Here is a 21,232-nt window from a genome sequence, read left to right as displayed (position 1 = left end):
ATCTGAGTCTCCTCAAGATTTACATGAGACGGTATGTATATGTCTAAATGGCATGGTATTTAAATGGTATTTATAAAGCGTATAGGTAAGAAACAATAGAGGTGTTCTAATATTAGGTGTGATCAAAAGGTTTAGCACACAATTCAAGAAGGCCATGTAAATGCTGTAGCAGTAATTTTTGTAATTCAGGATTGTGTGTTTACACACACACAGCCTAACTAAAATAAGAGACCAGATCATTAAAACAAACGTGTATGCTTTCCTTTAAAAGTCGCCGTGCAAACACAGACTGGTGTTGTTAGTTCAGGGACTTCACACACACATAAACGCACACTACTCTTTTCCCCTCAATATTTCCTTTTGTGCACGCTGTCGGCTGCTTGTCTCCTCATTTCAGCTTGCCAGATTCATCACAGCATGCTGTGGTCAAACTTGTCATGTCCTGTCTGTAAGGTCTTTAGACATGCTCTTGTGGCCACTTCAAGGTGCACATTTGTGATTTGCACCATGGAGTAGAAGCAGTACCTTAAAGAAAAGAATCTCCATCAGCACGGACTGGGTGATATGCTGTGGTCATACTCTTAATGCATCAAAAGGAAAACATTCAGCACAAATTACCGGAAATGTTGCACAAAGACATTTGGGTGCATTACAACGTGCCTGCTTACAGGCATTTAAAATATTTTTTTAACAAAAAAGTCTTTGCTTGATACCTAAATTTCAATTATTACCCCATGAAATGATAAACCATTTCAACAGCTTCACTTCTGAGTCAGTGGAGATCCACAAGATCCTTCAAATGTGGTAACTTTTAAAGAAACTTTATTGGGTATCACAGTGAAATTTCAATCAACTATGGGTCTTGCTTTTTTTTAAAGATGATATCTGCCTGAAGTTTTCAAAAGGTACAACTTCAGAGCATTACCATCCACAGGAAAAAAAAAAAGAAAAATATTTCAAAGCAGAAATAAAGGAAATGCCCATACTGCTGATTTTATTCTTGGGTGCTTTATCATTTGCTTATTATAGTGAAAAGTTGTGCACTTTTTAGAAAGCCTTCATATGTTTCTGAACCCTCCCATCCAAAAATTCCCTAAAGACACCAGGATGACGGTTGTAAACATGTGGAGAAGCTACAACAACAGAGGCTACCGTGGTTTTCATGCTGTTCCAAGCAAGAAAATGGCACATTTGTTATCTTTCCCAACAAAGGGATCTAACCTTGACTATGATGTGTCAGACCTGTGCCAGCTAAGCCTCCCATTGGGTCCAAAGACAAACAGCACATCAGCTAATTAAAAAGAACGCCAGATGGCAAAAACCTCTGTGTAGTCACTTAAATAGTAAGTTTAAGTTCATTTTGAGGCTGCAGTAAATCAGTTGCACAGAGTTGTCATTTAAGATTTTGTTATGAATTTTCATTTTTCTAAACCCGATCGAACATCTTTGCTCAAGGAGCTGAACAATATTCTAGTTTCCTGAATGATAGAAGTGGTCCTCTATGGCATCCATATGCTTTTATACTTCTGTTTTAGTAGTGGATGCTGTCAAGTGACCTACAGGACATCATCTACAGCACAGATTCTATCTAGAATTAAACATTTACTTTGTTTCAAGTTTTTTGCTGCTACAGCTCTTTGACATCTAGCCAGCTTAGATTGTTATCACTGTGTTTGGGGTTTTCTTGGAAAGACATGCAGAAAAACTGTAAAATGTGTCAACCTTTACTATATCTTTTTCTTTTGTCATCTGCCAGTGGAGCCACTGAAAACAGCCCTATGAACTATTTTGGAATCAGTTCAGATTGCAGTCCTATAGCTGTTCTTTTTACCAAACTTCATGTCCACATCTCTAACCATGCAACTCTACTAATAGGTCAAAAATTGGACACATATACATATGTACTGTATATTCAAAAAAACTATTGAACAATATGCCTGATTATTTTTATTTTTTTTAATTGATTTTTTTTCAAAGTCACATTTGTGATTCATGGAATTTAACCACTGCCACAAACATTTTGAATAATAATATTTAGTGTGCTTGCTTGTTTGTTGGTCCTATGATATATCTACTTGTTATGTGAACCTAATCATCTATTTTTATTTTATTTCTTTAGACCAAAGTTCTCTTAACCAAAATTGGGGCAGATGGCATTTAGACCAAACCAGACAAATTACAAAATCAGCATGTATTGTTGATATTTCATTTCCTGTGGAGTAAAGTTCAAAATACCTAAAAAATCAAACATCAAAATCCCATTTTAATTGAGAAAAAGAATGTTAAAATAAAAAACAAAATGCTAAGAAGGTTGGTTTTAGCACCCTGAAAAGAAACAGCTCTCAAAAGCTCCCTTTTCTTTAAGTCAAAACAAGCATACCCCAAACTCTTTATCCTTTAGAAAATAGTGTGATCACTTCATAAACAAATAAGTTTTTCTTATATATCTTGTTGTAAAAACCAACAATCATTTAAACAAGTCAGACCTTAAGACCACCGTTAAATAACACTTAAGTATGTTGGGCTTTTATATGACTGCCTTCCAGGTTGCTGCATTTAGGCCTTACCCCATCTTTACCTCTGCTTCTATTATGTAGAAACCAACACACACATACCCATACTATACATAGGCACATGCTGAGTTGACACTTGGCTGACCAGTGCAGAACAGAGGGCTGGACCTCCCATTACTGAACAAAAAGCTTGTGGTCTCGCTCCACTGGTGAGGGTGTCAGCAGCTCCCTGTCCACCCAGCCAGAAGCAGGGTAATGGATTGTGTTACTCCTCATTGTTGACATTGCAACAGATCTGAGATTTAGTATGTTCCCATCCTCTCCCTTCTCTCTCGTTTCAATTCTTCTTTTACTGCTTCTCCTTTCTGCTTCGTCACCTGATGTGTGTCAGATACCTTAACTAAAATCTCTTCAGCAGTGACATTATACAGGTTTTGTTTACATCTGTATATCCTATTTCCTTTGCACTCCGTCAGTGGCCTGATGTGATAAGAGTTTTCTGTTGACTCTATGTGTTACAGAGTGGATTTTCTGGTCAGCAAGTATACTGCTCTGTCACAAATCCACGCATCATGTGTACTGTATAGCTGTTATGTGGATTCAATTAGTTTTGATCAGATTATACTGCTTCTAAAAACTCTGACCTGTTTTATCTCCATTGTATTCAAGCAAAACGTTTAGCATGTTGCTAAAAGCTTCTTAAAGGTTTGGCAGTTAGCAGGATTTAAGTGTTAAACAAGTTTTTCTTTTTTTTAGTATATTTGCAAAGCCAATTTTTAAGGTTTTTTTTTTTTTTTAATCCTGCTTTGTTCACATCTGTGTTTGCTATCTTAGTATGTCTACTATCTACACCCCTTTTTGCTGGAACAGCACTCTATTATTATAATCTCAGTGAAACATTGTAAAGCCATTTGAAACACATTACATCCATAACATGATAAAACATTTTGGTTGTGAAAACAGCAATCAAAAAAGTGCGCAGGATACCTTTTATCACAGAGACTGCCTTGTAAAACATTTGCTGGGAATGAAATGAAAGGATCAGGATGTTCTCTAAATTGTCTTTAATCTGATAATTAATAGGTTTTTTGTTATATTTGTTTTGCCCCTTCTGCATTTTCTACCACCATGAGCTATTCTCCTTTCCAGTAAAGAGGACTAATTTCCCACAATTATTTCTTTCTCCCACACTCTCTTTATGTTCTGCAGGCTGTTGCAACAGACCCTTTTCCAGTAAAGATGCTTTATGACAAATCACATGACCAGGTGTGGGTCCTAACCTGGGGGGACATGGACAAAACCCACCCAACACTTCAGGTAAGTGTGAAGTACTTTGCAGCAGTTACTTTTGAAAGACAAGCTAAATGGTTCAACTTAAATTACAGCTCTGGGAATGAGAGGGAACTGGATATTAACTATTAAAGGGACACTTAAGCATTTTGTGCTTTGTTTTGTCTCCTGTCTGCAAAAAAAGACAAGCTATTAATTTGGGATATATTTCTTTAATAAGAAACAGGGAGCTCATCGGTGTCGCAGGCTCGCTTGTTAATCAGTGAACTGTTTGTCATCAAACATAAAACAAAGCTTAGAGCAGCTATAAAATTACAAAACAGACCTGCTTATTATCATCCGTCTACACTTGCTTTTTGGTGGTGTGTGTATCTCAACTCTGATTCGTTCCCTGGGAGAGTATAATCTGCATTAGCTGTAAAAAGTTTACCAAGCGAGAAAAAACCTGGCTTATAACTAATTGAGCACACTTGTGTGCCAGCGTCCTTTGTTTATGTGATAAGTATTTGTGTGACAAAAACTAATCTATGTATGTTTTAGAGCATTTACCAAGCCAGCAAAACAGCAATTCACAGCTGTGGTGTTGTCGGCTTGTGCCGAGCGTCCCTTTGGGCTGCTGGTGCTGGAGGCTTCACAATTGAGAAATGATCACAGGTGTGGTTGTATTTAATCCACCTCAGGGGATGGGTTGTGACAAGGGAATAAGGAGGAAGATGCAGAGAGGGTCGAGAAGGTGGAGGGAAGAGGGAAGAAACCAGAACTGGCACCGATGGAGGATGATGCTGTTTTTAAAGGGCTGGTATTTTTAGGTCTGCCTGTTTTGAATGTGCGTCGGTGGAAGATAGTGTCATGAGTAAAGCTACCAGGGGATCGCACTGTAATCTCTGTAAATGACAATAACATGTTTATTGTTCTGCTTTGTCTCTTTGGGTGAAGGGACCACATTGTAATTGAGTGCGGCCCTGTAGTCTGGAGACGTTTATAAGGACTGTGCAATAATGATACAGTCAAATTTACGTGTGTTTCACTTTTTTTCAGTATAGATTTTTTTTCCCTACTCCAGTTATTTCTTAAGCTCTCAATCTTTTTTGTGAAATGGTTCTATGAATAACGCTTCTCCAGGATACTGTAATGGGTCCATTTTACATCATTATTTTTAGCTTTAATGTTAGATTCTTTCGGATCACAAGGTGCCACTACGCTTTGGCATCAAAAAGTAGTGAAAAGGATAACTGCCTGTACGTGGGTTTTAACAGTTTTCCACTGATTTATAATCTACATGGCCAGACTCCATATGTGTGCATAGATTTCCAATTTCTTCAGGCTTGCACGTTTTCTTCACAGAGTATAGGTGCATAAGCTGGAGATGTGTTTCTGTGTAGTTATTCCGTTTTAAGGGGAGCACTCACGGCGATTATGCTGGAGTGGTTTTGAACTTCTATCAGAGTTGTAATCTTAAAAACAGCAGAAAATTCTATCAAACAATGTTTTTCATCACAGAAGAAAACATGGTTCTCCCTATTTTAATTTTGAAACAAATACAAAGAGCAGCTTTGCATAACAGCTGTGCAGAAAATGCATTTTTGTTATTTTTCATTTTGTTCATTTCCCCCTCTTCCTGCCGTGGTTCAGAAGTAATGAATAATTAGTGAACAGGGTATGAATCAATCAAAAAAAAAATGCAATTGCAGACAAACTGCATAATGGATTGGAGGCCACATGGATCACACCACAAATAAATGGTCTGATAATGTCATTATCATTTGGACTGAATGTAATTGACCTGTTCAGCAGCAGCCTGTCGCTACCAGAGGCACCGCTGCGCTTCGGCAGATCATACATGTGTATGAGTGTGCGTCTCTGCTCGTGCGTGTTAATTTGAGCACTCGAGATGTGCGGCTGCACGCAGGTGTGCATTCATCTCAGTGTGTGCGGCATTTTTAAGAAGCCAAGTTTGAGGATGGCTCAGTAATTCTGTGGAAGCACTGAAGAGAACGTGATTGTCAATTCATTAGGGAAGACAAATGGAGGAATCCCTGCCGGGCATAGACAGTCACAGTCCAGACTGTCAGTTCATTCTGTGTTAATGTGCTAAGAAGATATTTAAAACACAAATAGATTTATTTTTGTTATTTTTGGTTTTGTTGCTTTTTGTTTGTGTTTTCACCTCTGTACACACAGCAAAATAGCAACTTTTTAGCCTGGGCTGGCCAAATCAAATGAGTTTTTTTATGCTCTTAATAAAAGGTATTTTAATCCCCCATCCACCAAACTTTACACTTTGCACAGTGCAGTCAGTTCTCCTGGCAATTGCCAGACTCATCCATCGGATTGCAAGATGAAGAAGCTTGATTCGTCACTCCATTAAACGTGTTGTTTTTAATTTTTCCAACCTTAACCAAGCTGCTATTTTAAGGACTCTCATATATAGGTTGCTCTCGACCCAGACCATGACTTTCCCCAAAACTTTACATACACCCACTACCTCTGAAATAGATCCGCCACCCTTGCCACTAACCATAATGAAGCTATTTTGAGTCTGACTGGAGGCTTGAGCTTCTTTGCCCTCTCCATACTTGCTTCCTGTCATCTCTTTAGAGGTACTGTCAATTAAAGTAATAAAAGAGGATTTTAATTATTGCAGCAGTGATTCATTACTGTCGCGCCCATAGGGGCATCAGTTCAGAACATTCTGACATATCTTTCTGGAAGGCAAGTCTAAACATATTTTGCTCTTTAATTTGATGGTTCTTTTATTAAAATGTATGTTTTTTTTAATTTTCTCAATGCTCATTTTAGCTCAATTTGTATCATGTTTGTAAGAGAATCTCAAGCAACTGTTTCATATTAAAAAAAAGTTGACATAAACAATTGTTTGTGTCTTACAAATGTATGATATAAAAACACAGAGTTAAAAAATGCAAATCATTAACTTTAGCTGTTCTTGCATGAAGCATTAATCATGATCTTCTTAGTTTCATTGGACCCGGGGTGTGCTTTATTGCTCTCCAGGAACAACTAGTAACTCTAAAAGAGTGTATTAGCAAAGCACAATGAATGCAGTTGCATGGGGTAATATTAAAATGCCTCATAAAATTTATTTAATTAGCAGAAAAATAATGGAGTATTTGAAGAATGCCGTCTAATTTAGACATCACGTAGCTGGATAAAGAAGAAAAAAGAAAAAAACTACACAGGGCATCTGCAGAGTGAATGTTGTGGAGAGTCAGAAGCTACTTGGTTAGAACAAAAATCCCCCTTAGGTGTCAGATAAGCCCGCAAGGCAGTGGCGGAGAAAAACTCAACTGGGCCTTAGTCTTGGTCTTGAGTACATGAATATGAAATTGAGGGATGAAGAATAACAAAAGGAAAGCCACTGGCATTAAGTTGCAAACACCTGCAGCCCACAGACCACCAGTGTTGCCTAATAATACATGAGTAATAGTACACTGAACCTCATTAACTCCCATCATTGTATTCTGCTACTGTTGTAATGACTTTTTGTTAATGAGGACTTGTTTCATGTCTTGCAAGCAGTGAGAAACAGGCTGATCTGTTTTGTTAAAAATGGATGAGATATTCAGCAGAGTGGGGGGAAAGAGAGCACTTCTGAGGGGTATTTCTGTAGTGTAGCAAACGAAACTTAAACTGCTATTTTTATTTCCTTAGATTGTATAGTTCTGACGAAGAAATGCAGAGTCTCCCCCCCACTGTGCATCAGGTAGAGGTTTAGCTTTGGAGTTGAAGGCGTAGACATCAAAATAGATTTAACACTTTTCGCTCTTTCCAGTTTAAAAAATATTCTGTATGCTCTCCAGCAACATTTTCCTAGGTGTCTAAAGAGGAGTTTGCAAACTGAGAAGGAAAACAAGCAGATTTGACCTGATCATGGCAGCATACATGATGAAGCATTTCTCGTGGATAAGGTGGTTTATCAGGACTGTATCAAAAGTGGAGGCGCTCTCCGAGCACCTTAGAAGCATGCTGATTCAGTGCCAGCTGTGTGACATGAGAGATGGGGCTTTTATTGTGGTGTGTGCTTCTTAGACAACCATCACTAATCAAGATGCTTTACGGAGAACTGAGATAGGGCCGTGCTTCACCAGCTCAAGTCTTATAATGTAGATGTTTATCTGTTTCACGATATATGAGGCTGTCACCCGAACAAGCTCTGATTCTTAAGACCTGACATATGAGCCTCACAGTAATTTCTCTTACAGAAGATAGAAGCAGTGCATTCTGACAAAGCTTCACAGTTTGGCTAAAAGCTGCAAACTAAAGTAAGCATCTGTGTTCAGACATACGGACACGTAACCAGAAACATACATACAACCCTACAGTCAGACATTGATTCTAAGGTGCACACTTCCATGTATACAAATAGTTGCCCACTATGGCCCAAAATAAAGGGGAAACGATTAAGGGAAAACTAACTTATACAATGTGATTTCAACAGTCGTGCAAAACAAATCAGAGACTGAGCTAACCTGATAGGCTGAGGAAGACTGTGATTGTGATGATTACCTTTGGTTTTAAAATGAGAGTGTGCTACAGTGAGGAGACCCTGGTTAGAGGGTCAGAGAGGCTGGCTGCAGTGATAACGACTAAGATGCTCTGCTATGTAAGCAGGGACCTGTCCATGCTGAGCTTTATATGTTAGTAACAGGATTTTAAAGTGGATTTTATTGCCAGAGAAGATTAGCAAAAGTAGGTGTGAAGCAAGTATACGGTTACTTTAACAGTTGTTATGGTACAATAATCACATATCGGAATCCTAAACAACTAGTTAGAATGTTGTTTCTCTTGGTTACAATAATCTGGTTTAAGATCATGTCAGCCTACATAATTCCCATTACGTGTAGTGAGGCATATCTTGTTATAGTGCAGTGCTCTTTTGGGAAACCATGGCTTCTGGAATCCATGTGGATATTGCTCTGAAATTACAACCCAACCAATTTCCCATTGTATGCTCAACAGCAGCAGCAAAGACAGTGAAATGTAACACACCATTTTAAACTCTAATTAGGTTTGTGTGGTTACATGGAAAACAGCTTTCTAGCAAGTGTTTTTTTAAACTGTGAATTGTATAGCTAAAAGGTGCATCGTGTATATGTCCAAAATCTTAGAAATGTTTAATATCAATGAGTGAATAAAATTTAAAAAATGTCAAATAGTCCTTAATTAGGAAAATTCCGATTGAAGACCATGTGAAATTCGGCTTTTGAAGGATTACACTGAAAACATTAAAGGGTTTAAACCACAAAAATAATGTATTTGCATTGGTGTTAAATAGTAAATATTCGTTTTACATTTTTCTGGAACTGTCTACAGGTTATTCCTCAAGCCAGTGTGGGTGAAGTACATCATGCCATACGTACAACTTTTCAGAGGGTGAACGACTTCTTCATTCCTCCAACTAACCTCATCATCACTCACGTGAGGTAAATGCGTACCCATTTAGCAGCCTTTCACCTTAAAACAGGTGACCTTATTGCTCTCGCTCATCGTAGCTGTCCCACTAAAGCAAAGGAGAAAAGAGCAAATGAGAATTATAATGAGAACCTCGATGTGTATTAATCACTGCACAAAAATTTTAGAAAGGCTATTAACCTCTTCTGTGAACTTTGCCAATTTAGGTTTGCCTTTGTCTTTCTCAAAAATGAGCCCGCGGTTCACAAGATCGATCTGGAGACCTTTCACCGTGTCAAGACCATCAGCCTAAAGAACTACAGCTGCTACCCAGTGAGCATGGCCTACACACACCTGAGTGGCTTCTACTTCATCCAGTGCCAGACCAAGAGCCTTCTCGCCCCACAGCAGCTCCTGATCGACAGTGTGACAGACGCCGTGATTGGGCCAAACCTCAATGTCACAGGCCAGGCTTTTGTGTCACCAGACGGGCGCTACATTGTGACACCTGATCCACAGAGCTCAAAGCTGATAGTACAGACAGTGTCATTCCAAGGGGAGCTGAGTCTGAACCAGGAAATAGACGAGCCTGTGGCGGTCTCTGATCTTGTATTTCAACCTTCTTTCACGGAGTCCAACCAGCATGTGGCCGTGGCCACCTCGGGCTCAGGAACGGACCTGCTCTTTGCCGATCTGTCCTCAGGCCACACCGAGGTTCTCCGGAGCCTCAAGCAGCCCCTGGCCCCCCAAGCCTGGCCCTGGGGAGGCCCTAACAGAGTGGTTGTCTCCAGTGGGTTGTTTGGACAATATCTGGTGACACCATCAGCCGAGTCCCTCTTTGTTCTTAATGGCAAACAGAGAACGCCGCACTGCGAGGTGTCAGACATCAAGAGAGGCAACACAATTGTCTGGGTTGGAGAGGTATGAGTGACAAGGAAAAACAAAAGTGAACAAGATTTAGAATTAGGGGAAAAACTGAAAGATCAGGCCAAATTACCTATTATTAAGATTTATGTGAACATAAGTTGTGGACTCAACCCTGGGACTGAGCAAGAGAGAAACCTGCCTGGGTTTGTTGTAACAAAAGTACACGTAAAAATAGAGTAATTGAGAAAATATTCCGAAAATCTGTTGTGATATTTATATTGGGAGAAAGTGTCAATGCCGTTCAGTGCAACAGTGATCTATGTGCACTTAACTATACAGAATTGTACATTATTGCACTTCCTTCCATGTTATCACAGCAAATAGATACCTGAAGAGGGGTTATAACAAACTATGAACTATGCACAATGCTCACTTTTTTTAGACTAAAAAGCTTTCCAGTTTTTGTTTATCTCAACAATGTTTGTCGTTTTCACCAGTGCCGCATATAATCACCACAAACTGTCTGTCCCGTCTGCCTTTAGTGTCCTGAGTGCGTGTCCTGAGTCCTTTTAAAAGCTACCACCACCATCTGTTTACTCGCCTTTGTCATGGTATTGTACTGTATTCTCCCTCTGAAAGCTTTCATTCTCCTAATGCTGGCAGAGGTTGGCTTTATACACGTGTAATACCCTTATTTACATTGTCTGTCCAAAGAGCTCAATTGGTCCGTTAGCCGTCGACAATGGATGTTTCGGTTGCAGTGGAAGCCTAACCTGAAATGAAAAGTAGATCTTTTGGTCTCTTGCAATGTTATAATCTGTCCCCTGCTGTCTCACATTTATTCTGAACCTGCAGTACAGCTCTGAGCTGTGAAGCCTGAAAATGCCACTTATACCACTTAGCAGATTCCCTCAGGGTAATGACTCCAGTTTACACTGACCCATATGCTGAGGCCAAGCCAAAGTAGCATCAGTGCTGCTATCTGACAGGCTGTGAGCATTTGTAGATCTCCTAAGAGAGCCGTGCATCAAGATCAAACAAGTCAGGTAGACTAGACACTTCTCACTTGGTAATTAGTGAGAGAAAAAACTTTATGGAAAGAAGTCACGCATGTACACAAAAATATATTCTATATTTCAAAGTCTTGCAACCTGTTTCAAAAGTAGGGATACATTTTGACAGCAATATGTACTGTATTAAACAGTTTTCCTTTTTTCCAGGAATACTAATTGTCAAATTGCAAAAAGTACTAAGTGTGTTTATTACTTAAACACTGTATTCCTACTTTTGAACTAAAAAGGCTAGAGTGTCTGTCTGAGAGCAGCAAGTGAATAAACACCAGCAAATCTCCATCTGTCAAAATAGCAGATATTTCCTATCTGTGGTTGAACTGCATCATCTTCTGTGTAACTACATTTTCCACTTGCACTAATCATCATAATGATGATCCATTAGCAGCAATATAGCGCTGCGGCTTCTCTGCAGATGTAATAATGTCATCAAAAATTACTGGAACCATAAAGTCTCTTATCATTCCTGGCTTTTCATATTAGTGCCAGTCTATATATGAATGCAGAGCTTGGACAGCACTTTTGATGGCTTTTACATAGTAGATGAAAATTGGCTACAGTTTGGGGATAATTACTTTTTTTTTCTTTTGCCTATTTGTCTTTGTGAGACTTTTAGTAAGCTACTTTAGGAAAAGCACTTATGTGATGTTATGCGGAATATACAGAACATAAAGTTTCTTTTTAAAAAAATTTAAATCAAAAGTTTTTCAGATCTGCCAATTATGTAAGGACAGTCTGACTTGCCACAGAGGAAAAAAATAAAAATCATTTATTTGACCTAGTCGCACAATGCTTCTAAATTTGATACTGAATGTAACTAAAATAAGTATCAAACATGAGCTTGGTGCAAAACAGTTGTTCATTCATCGAGTCACCATGACAAGCAGTTCTATTACATTTCAGGCATATTTTCATACAGTGAGTTTCAAATGGTACAAGTTCAGTTTTGTCTCACGTCAACAGCTGCCTCAGGGTCTTTGTGCCAGTTTTTATAATCAGTTATAAAAACACCTGAAATTGTAACGTTCTCCCACAGTTGGTCCAATAGCCTGCTTGTCTCACATATTTAACAGGTGTTTAACATGACCCTCTTCTTTTTTTAGAGACCTTTTTTGGCAACTATTCAATTAATTCGCTCTGCATATCTCTCACAGTTTGCTGTTCTTAACATTTGAATAATTCAGGCGCTGCTAATACAAAATCAGGACTTGAAGCTGTGTTCTGAAGATCTTTGTGACAGCGTAGATTTTACATTTGTGTAGGTAAAAGCATTATTCTTTGCACGAAGCCCAGCGTGGAGTTGCTGGTAATTGAAATCACGTTAAAAAAAAACAAAAAACAAAAAACAGTACTTTACAAGACAGTAGGATCAATGCATAATCACATGGCAAGAGGAATATTTTTGTGAATTTTTTGTGAATTTAAATCTTGTACATGTTGTCATCACAGCACAAATGCTCACAGCCTTTGAGATCCAACAGTTCCTGACCTTTTAATGGCAGGCCGTGAATATTAAAGACATAATTAAACGTCATTTACCAAGATGTCAAAGACCAGCTTGAGTGTGAAAAAACTACTGTAAATCCAAATGGAGTCTCGTGGTGTATCTGCAACCTAAATTAAATAATAATCATTTTTCCTAATACGTAGTTGTGCCTGTTACTCCAGTCCCCAATGCGATGCAATGTGTAGGGTAGAACACAGGAGCGAAGCAGATTCGTCCTTCTTGTTTGTGACTTCGGTATTTGCTGCTAATCTGCCATGAAAACCGTTCCGGCATGAAAGTATGACTGAATTAACTTTCTGAAGGCAAAGATTCAATGATGTTTCCTAGACCACTGTTGCACTGAGGAGAGAAAAATATACGTATATATATATATAAATATATATCTGACATACATTTATGCTGTCATGCTTATAATGGAAATTTCTTAAATTTTTAATCCAGTTATCTGTCTCAAAAAAAAGAATAAATCTGGCTCTGATGCTTCCTAAAGTCACTATCCCATCCAAAGTCACTTCCCAATGGCTCTAATCAAGTAATAAACAGTATTTGACAACTCTTAACACATGCATGTAATGAAAATAGGCCTCCAGTATGATCACGGACCTCTTGGTGATCTCTCACAGTCACATACAGTTCACAGTTGCTTGTATAAAAGTCACTTTTATGTCTTCTCATTGTCACGTCTTTCAGCTTTTCTCTTAAGGTCGATTGAGCAGTAAAACATTGCTACTAGAGTCAAGGAGAGCAAGAACAAAGAGACTGCACCTGCGCTTGCTGATATAACTACATAACTGGCTCACTTATGTTGTTTGTTTGGATCTACCTTCAGTGTCACATGACTATTTCTGTACCTCTCCTTTAACCCTAAAGTAAGGGGCCGAAGAGCTGAACCGCTTGGTGTGATAGACATTGATAGGAACCACTGTTGTAGATATCATTGTTCATGTTTAGAACACGTTCAGACATGACAAAACTGACTGTACAGTTTTCTTTATGCATTTTGTGTGTTCTGGTTTATGAGGGAATTGTTTTGTAAGAAAAAAATCGAAATAAATATATTGTAAAAATCATTCAAGTGTGTTTTCACTTCATTACTGTTAGAAACTGGGATAAGCTAACTAATTAATTTGTCTATTGCACTAATTTGATCATTTGTAGTGCTTCACAATTCACTTTCCCCCCCTTTTAAGCCTCCAGTTTTTTTTTAATCTTTGTCGATATCAATTCGGGTTTGTTTGTTTTTTTTGCTTGGTTTTTTTGCATCTAACCTGGTTTGCATGTGAACATGGCCACAAATTTGCTAGTAATTGGAACTATATTCTATATTTTTCTTTCCAAGTGCCATCAAAAAACTCAAGTATAAAAAAATGAATAGACTCAAGCATTCTGAAATCCCATTTGATACCCATTTTGGGTGTTTTCTGGTCATTCGATGGTCATCAAATCAGATTATTTGTAATCACACATTGCCAGCAGCTGCTAGTAGGCTCAGTACGTTGCTGTCATCTCATTCAACAGTGGTCACTTCATATTGCTTAACAAATGTGATCGCTGAGTGTTTTCACTTTAAAGTCTGTGTAAGGCGGCAGTGGTTGCATGAACCATGAGACATAAGTTCAAGATCCCCTTTTTTCTTTCTTTTTGACCTTCTGTTTCCGTGATTGCTTAAGATTTTAAGTGTGCTGCTTAACACGTGCTGAGGCTGGTAGTAGTCACGGAAATATTCATGCCAATTCACACATCCAAATCAGCTGATTCAGTCACATATATTAGTTCACACATATGAATGTCGTATATTATGGTTCTAGTTAGCTGGTTGAACATAAACAAGACAGTGAATCCATTGTAATCTGTGGATTTTGCAGGTATCACATTAGCAGTGCTAATGATATAAGTGTTCATGCCCTCAAAACAATACACAGTGAGCTAACAAATCTGAACAGTATGTCCAATGTGTTGAACTTCAAATGTTATAATCATTGAGGCCTTTGATCATCTCAAAGCTGGTCATAGGTAGTGTTACAATCTTACGTACAGTACAGGTTCATGGGTAAACGCCATGTTATTCAGTCTTCAAATAAGACCACCAAAACACACACCTATTGTTTATCTGTCTACCTTGAAAACTTTGTAGCTAACAAGGTTAGACAGACTTTAGCACTGCCTGTGACATTCACCCCGTCCCTGCCCATTTCACAGCCTTTTTATGGCTCTGCCTGTTGATGAGGTGGCATCGAGCTGGCCTTCACTCTTGTATAAGATCATGAAATCTATTGTCTTTCTGTGCTCAACCCGCTCCAACAATCTATGGCCATTACTTGCTACACGGTTTTACAGAGAGACGTTGTCAATATGCTTTTCATCAGTGTCAAGAGTGACAGAAAGGGGGGAAAGACAGAATAAAAGACTTCCTGGAGCCAAACAACAGTGAATTAAGTGAATCTGATCACACAGACAATTACCATCCTGTTCACACCTGCTTCAATTTCCTATGAATCAGAGAAGAAAGGAAGACACCATTGTTTATCCGACTAGGACCACAAGAGGATTGTACCTCGCAAGCACATCTGCAAATAATGAGAATATGAGGGAATTTTCTTGATATTTATAATCTGATTCCAATATTGTCTGATTTCTAAAATGCATTTTTAAAAATATTTTTAGCTGCATTTAAATATCAGCAAAAGTGTAAGACTACACAAATCTAATTAGTAGCTGCTTTTGATTTCACTGAAACAGCAACAATAAACTCACAGTTGCCATTTCAAGTGACTTGTATCTGAAAAAAATCCAGATAAGACTTTGTCTTTGGACAAACATACGTGTGTCTCTGTTGTCTTCCAAGCTGTTTGCAAAAGACATGAATATCAAAACAAATGACCCTCCTGCAGTCCAGAGGTTGAGGTTAATGCACCTGGATCTGAATCTGACGTGTGCAAAAAAAAAGAAAGAAAGAAAAGAAACCAGGAGAGTAAGTTACAGTGCTAATCAATTTTATTACAGAAATAACAGTTATACAAACAAAAAGCCACTACTTCATTATCCAGTAAATTAAAAGTTAAAAGTATAAATTGGTTTAGGTACATTGAAACTTCAAGACCTTTTGCTCTATAGCAGATTTCAATGCTTGTTCTGTATCATTTCAGATGCCTCATCACATGGATCCCATGTTTACAGCGGTATTAACAACAAAGAAATTGACTGACAGAGCTTACACGCTTACAATGAATTTCAAGGCCCAGAGGGACACTTGGAGCTCAGTTGAGTCAATACATACACTATTACTAAATGCACAACGTCATGATAAAATTTGTTAAATAAGCAGAAGACTGAAAAGATGACATAGCAGACTGGAGCAAAAAAGTAAACTGTGTGTAAATTGGAATGACTCTTCAGTGTGGATTGATCTATATTTGATCAAATGGAAAAATCTGTTCAGTGAGCTGGATGACTGACAGAGGAAAAATTGTGGGTTGCCCTTTAGGTTGAGTAAAGGTTCTAAAAATGTCTTGGAAAGATAGATGCATTTTACACCTTTCAACATCTGGTTAGGTTCTGGTCAAGCCACCTTCGTTGGTGGTAAGAGATACAGTCTCACTGAGGAAAGATATCTCAGTCTGTCCTAAATGCTTTTTGAGGCAATTCAAAGAAACTAAGTGAAAATTGTAGAAGTTACAAATACTTCTACTTAAAATAAGCTGTTTTTAAGCAGGATTGAGTTTATAAGAAAAATTAACTGGCGTCATAGATGTGCACTGCATATTTTGCATATTTTTTGCACTTAAATGTTTCAAATCAAACAAATTTTAATATTAGACAATGACAACCCAAGTAAATAAAAAATGCAGTTTTCACATGATGATTCCATTTAATAAGCGAAAAAGGTATCCAAACTTACTTGGCCCTATGTGAAAAAGTCATCCCCCCTAATCACAAACTAATTGGGATTAATCAAATTTTTGGAAGGCTGAGTTCAATTTTACCAGCCACACCCAGGTCTGATTACTGACAGAACTGTTAAATCAAGAAATCACTTCAGCAGAGCCTGTCTGACAAAGTGAAGGAGGGTAAAAAGATGTCAAAAAGCAATGAAACAGTCTAAAGAAAAACATGAAAAACAAAGTCGTTGACATTACTCTGGAAAGGGTTAAAAAAAAAAAAAAAAAAAGCAATTTCTAAGGCTTCGGGATGCAAACAACTCACAGTTAGAGCCAATTTCCACAAATTGAGAAAACCTAGAGCAGTGGTGAATGCTCCCAGGAGCCAGCCTACCAAAAGTGCATCAACCACTCATCCAGGAGGTCACAAAAGAAACCAGAACAACATCTAAAGAACTGCAGGCCTCGCTTGTCATGGTTAAGGTCAGTGTTCATGGTTCAACAATTGGAGAGAGACTGAGCAAAAATGGCATTCAGTGGAGGGGTTACAAGGCAAAAAACACTGCAAAAGAACACAAAAACTCATCTTGCATTTGCCAAAAAACATCTCAATGAAGATTTAAGGGAAAATATTATGTGGACTGATGAGACAAAGGTTTCTGAAACTTTTTTACTCTGGTTAACTTTTTCTAACATTAAAATTTGTTTGGTGATCTGAAACATAACGTGTGACAAATATGCTAAAAAAAAAAAAAAAAAAAACTCTGAAAAGGGACATGCTTTTTCACTGCACTATACACAAAACTTGCCACTCTGGTGTGTCAGTATTATAACAGATTTGACATATACCTACCTTTACCTCTGGCAGTAACCTAAAACTCAGTTCAAGTAAGTTGTGGTACCATAACTTAATCTGTCTTGTATAACTAAACCCAACCATTATCCCAATTTCAGGATCAAATTTAAAATGTTGCCTTATGGTGGTGCTGGATGAACTGTTAGGAGATGACAACAGCTATGAAAATTTTTCATAGCTGTTGACATAATGAGCAGACATAATGCTGCCCTACTGGGATTTGCAGGTCAAGTGACAGGGACTGCAAAAAAGAAAGCATTCAAGTCCACCATGCAGGCACAAAAGGACAAAGGATCTCTAGATGGCTTTAGATCAGGATAAATGGTCCATTTGCCAAAGCTGTTGGTTAACAAGTCAAGGCCTGATCAACCAAAGGTTCCTGAGTGTATGGTGTATGATGTATGTATGTATGACGTTGCAAGTCCCTAAATATCTAAAGACCTTAAGTACATCAGTCAAGATGTGTCTGGTCACAGCCTAGGATTTATCTTCTTGAATATGTTCAAAACCTTCTGGCAGCAAACAAACCCTGGAGATATGCCCCCACTGTCAAGGCTACTGGGCAGATGGACTCATGCACAGGACTCAAGAGATCAGAGTTCACAGCAAGTATTATACAGTAAAGTAATACATATATATAACAATCACAAGGTAACAAGGGAAATTGTGCTCCAGGAAGGAAGGAAATCTACACATGCAATCCATGGAATCCAGGATTCTGTGCTCAGGAAACACGGTAAAAATCCATAGATGCAGAAGCAGAGAAAAAGCACACAAAGAAGCAGGAGCTGGGGTTTAAACTAACTGAGTAGCTCAACGAAGACTGATCCTCAGCCAATACCTTAAGTAGTGACTTCTTGGCAAGGTCATCAGAAAGCACAGGTGTGTTCGGCCTGAGGCGGGATTCGGTGAAGAGTCCCGCCCTCAAACACAGACACAAACAAACGAGTACAGAGAGACAAGAACGGAGAAAGACAGAAAGAAAGAAAGAAAGAAAAACAAAACCTGGAGCTGACAGCCAAGGACAACTGAGGGACTATGACACCTACATGTATACTGAAACAATGAAACAATGTATGATAAAAAATCTGCTTAAACGAATATGGTTAATTTGATATAAATTAACTGGGCTCATATTTCAGACATTTGGGATTTTTGCAATATAAACATTGCCTGAGAGTCTTTCTAATCACCCTAAGGAATAGGGAAAAGATGACTGAAATAGTCAGTATAATAGGAAACTGTCCATCTTGCTAGAGTATGGGAAAGATCCTGATCACATCACAAAGTCTACATCTGTTACAGTGTTACACTGTTTCACATGAGCCTTGGGAAAAAAGTAGTAAAATCATTTTACTCCTGTTTATGTGCCATGCACAAGGCTAAACTAAAATCAGCATTTAAACTGTGCATGCCTCCTCAGGATTAACCGGGGCTTGATATGGAAACAGTTTAAGTATATAGTTAATATTTGCAAACAAAGAAAAGCAAATTACAAATTTAGTTGCCAAAGCTACAAATCACTATAACATGGTGAAATAACTGTAGTGCAGATATTTACAATCATGATTTTCCATAAAGATATTTAACTTCTTTATTCTTTGTTTTAGTTGTTTTATATTAAAGTCTTGGATGTCTCTTCCTATGTGGCAAAGTCATAATCGTCAATGTGCCTTCATGAGCTCACGAGGGCCAGCACAGCTTAAATTGCCTCAGCAGACTCATCTGGATGAATTTCATTCACACTAACAAGATTGCAAACACCCCACAGCAATCCCACAGGAAAACAGGCCTGGGTCAAATATCACTCAAATATCACCCCACTGCATGGGATCAGACATATTTGTCTGCCAGTGAATGGTGGAATGTGGTAGATCTGAAGTTAGAATGTGAGTTAGTTACAATCAGATTTTTAATTACATAATAATGCAACTCATGTTCATTTTACGTGCAGTGAAGTTTGTCAGTAATGTCTCTCCATGATCCTGCCCCCATACTCCACAGAAATCCAGTACTCATCATCTCTTCCACCACTTGGTCCATACAACAAGATGCCAATGAAAGTTCTGTCTACCTCCAACAACAAGTGTAACTTGAATAAATTGATCTAGTGATTATTGCAGCTTTCGATGGAGTCCAGAGTCTGAGGTTTATTTAAGCAAATGTGACAAACTCACAGCATCATGCTTAACTAGGGTACCACAATCCCAAAACAGATTTAGCCTTGATAAAGTAATAGACAATCACAATGTAGAGCAATTATTTTTAAAGCAATCAACTTATATAGCAATTTTCTTCTCAATTTGTGCTCAAAGTGCTTTCTTCACCCAAGCGCCATTGTGTATACCTTATTTTTCTGACTCTATGGCGCACCGCATTATAAGGCGCAATATCAATGAACTGGTCTGTTTTCATACATAAAGCTTAGCAGATTATAAGGTGCATTAAGCGAAACAAAACAGTAAGATAAGTCAAACTTTATTCAACTCATTCACAATAACTCTCAACTTCGCAGGTCATCTTCTTGCTTCCTCCACTTCTGTACCATTGATTCATTAATGTTGAATTCTCTTGCAGCTGCTCTATTGCTATGTTCTCCTGCGTGACTGATAGCCTCGAGTTTGAAATCTGCTTCGTAAGCATGTCTCGGGTGCCATTTTGGGGTCCTTATACACACACCATAATATTATGTTGAAGTACAGTACGTATTACTCCGCGAGGCTCCTGACTACAGTAGCCGTAATGCTCCGACAATCCATCGAGCGGTGCGGCTTCGTAGCTTACCAAAGTTTTACTAGAACATTTTGACAGATTTTTGGCGCCATGTCCCACATAAAATCGGTTCGAGGTCAGTAAGCACAACCAGAATTAATACATAAGGCGCACCAGATTATGAGGCGCGCTGTTGATTTTTAGAGAAAATTAAAGGATTTTACGTGTGCCTTATATTCTGAAAAATACGGTACCTAAGTATCTTATGCCAAATATTTACACACACACTCTGAGGGGCATCAGAGGCAACTTAGGGATCAGTGTCTTGCCTAAGAATACTTTAGCATCCAGACTAGGAGTGCCAGGGATTGAACCACAAACCTTCCCGAGCCACAGCCCCTCCCAGTCACAGTAAGAAGAAATCAGCAGTTTCACATGTATTTTCCACAAATGACAGAGCAAGTTCAGGAAGTAAGAGTAATATATTTTCCAGCATGTCTATTCCCATTGAAGCTTTTCAGAAAAGGCAAAAAATTTTGACCAAATAAATAAATAAAGTAAATATTTATGGATAAAACTGAATTAATTTTTTAAAAAAAGTATAATAATAAACATAGTTAGGCTCATATTGCCTTAATACAGTAACAATTAAGCTAAATGTTTGCTTGATTAGATCTTAACTGGTTCATTGTGCAATCAACTAATTGTTGCAGCTCATACTAGAAGTACTTGATTCTTCATCTTGGTTGTTATTCCCACACTGAACATAATCTATAAGAGATCTATAAGAGATCATAAACCCAGTTTAAGCAGAGACTTGCCTGTGATGTGAATGAATTATTAACCCTAGGAAAACATGATGAAATTGAAGGATGCTCCCTCATAAACACCTGCAACAACGTGGGCAACATTTTCCCAAACAGTGTAATTTAACTGTCAAATAAAACTTTTTTGAGTTTGAGAAAGTTTGAACATAACATTCTCCAAAGGGTCTATAAAATATTAATGAATCATCTTTTTTCAGGCGTATGATATGGTACCAGGGCACAGTAAGGGAATAAAAGGCTTTGGGACAATCTCTCAAAACTCCAGTGGAGGGATGGGATAGTGGAAACAAAAAAATACAGTTT

The 21,232-nt window shown here is 38.2% G+C and overlaps 1 protein-coding gene across 1 annotated transcript in view; it reads left to right on the top strand.

Annotated features, from left to right (window-relative positions):
* The window catches only part of fstl4 (follistatin-like 4), a 214,188-nt gene extending 195,794 nt beyond the window's left edge, over window positions 1-18,394 (top strand). The window contains 3 exon segments of the mRNA XM_085175331.1: window positions 3,723-3,830; window positions 9,135-9,244; window positions 9,440-18,394. Coding sequence (XP_085031457.1) covers window positions 3,723-3,830; window positions 9,135-9,244; window positions 9,440-10,139 — 918 coding nt within the window. The 3' untranslated portion in view covers window positions 10,140-18,394.
* Window positions 18,395-21,232: the final 2,838 nt, after the last annotated feature.

Source organism: Neolamprologus multifasciatus, chromosome 10 (assembly GCF_963576455.1).
Source record: "Neolamprologus multifasciatus chromosome 10, fNeoMul1.2, whole genome shotgun sequence".
Lineage (NCBI taxonomy): Eukaryota > Metazoa > Chordata > Actinopteri > Cichliformes > Cichlidae > Neolamprologus > Neolamprologus multifasciatus.
Note: the sequence above shows the minus strand (reverse complement) of the source record. Positions and strands in the feature narration are given on the sequence as shown.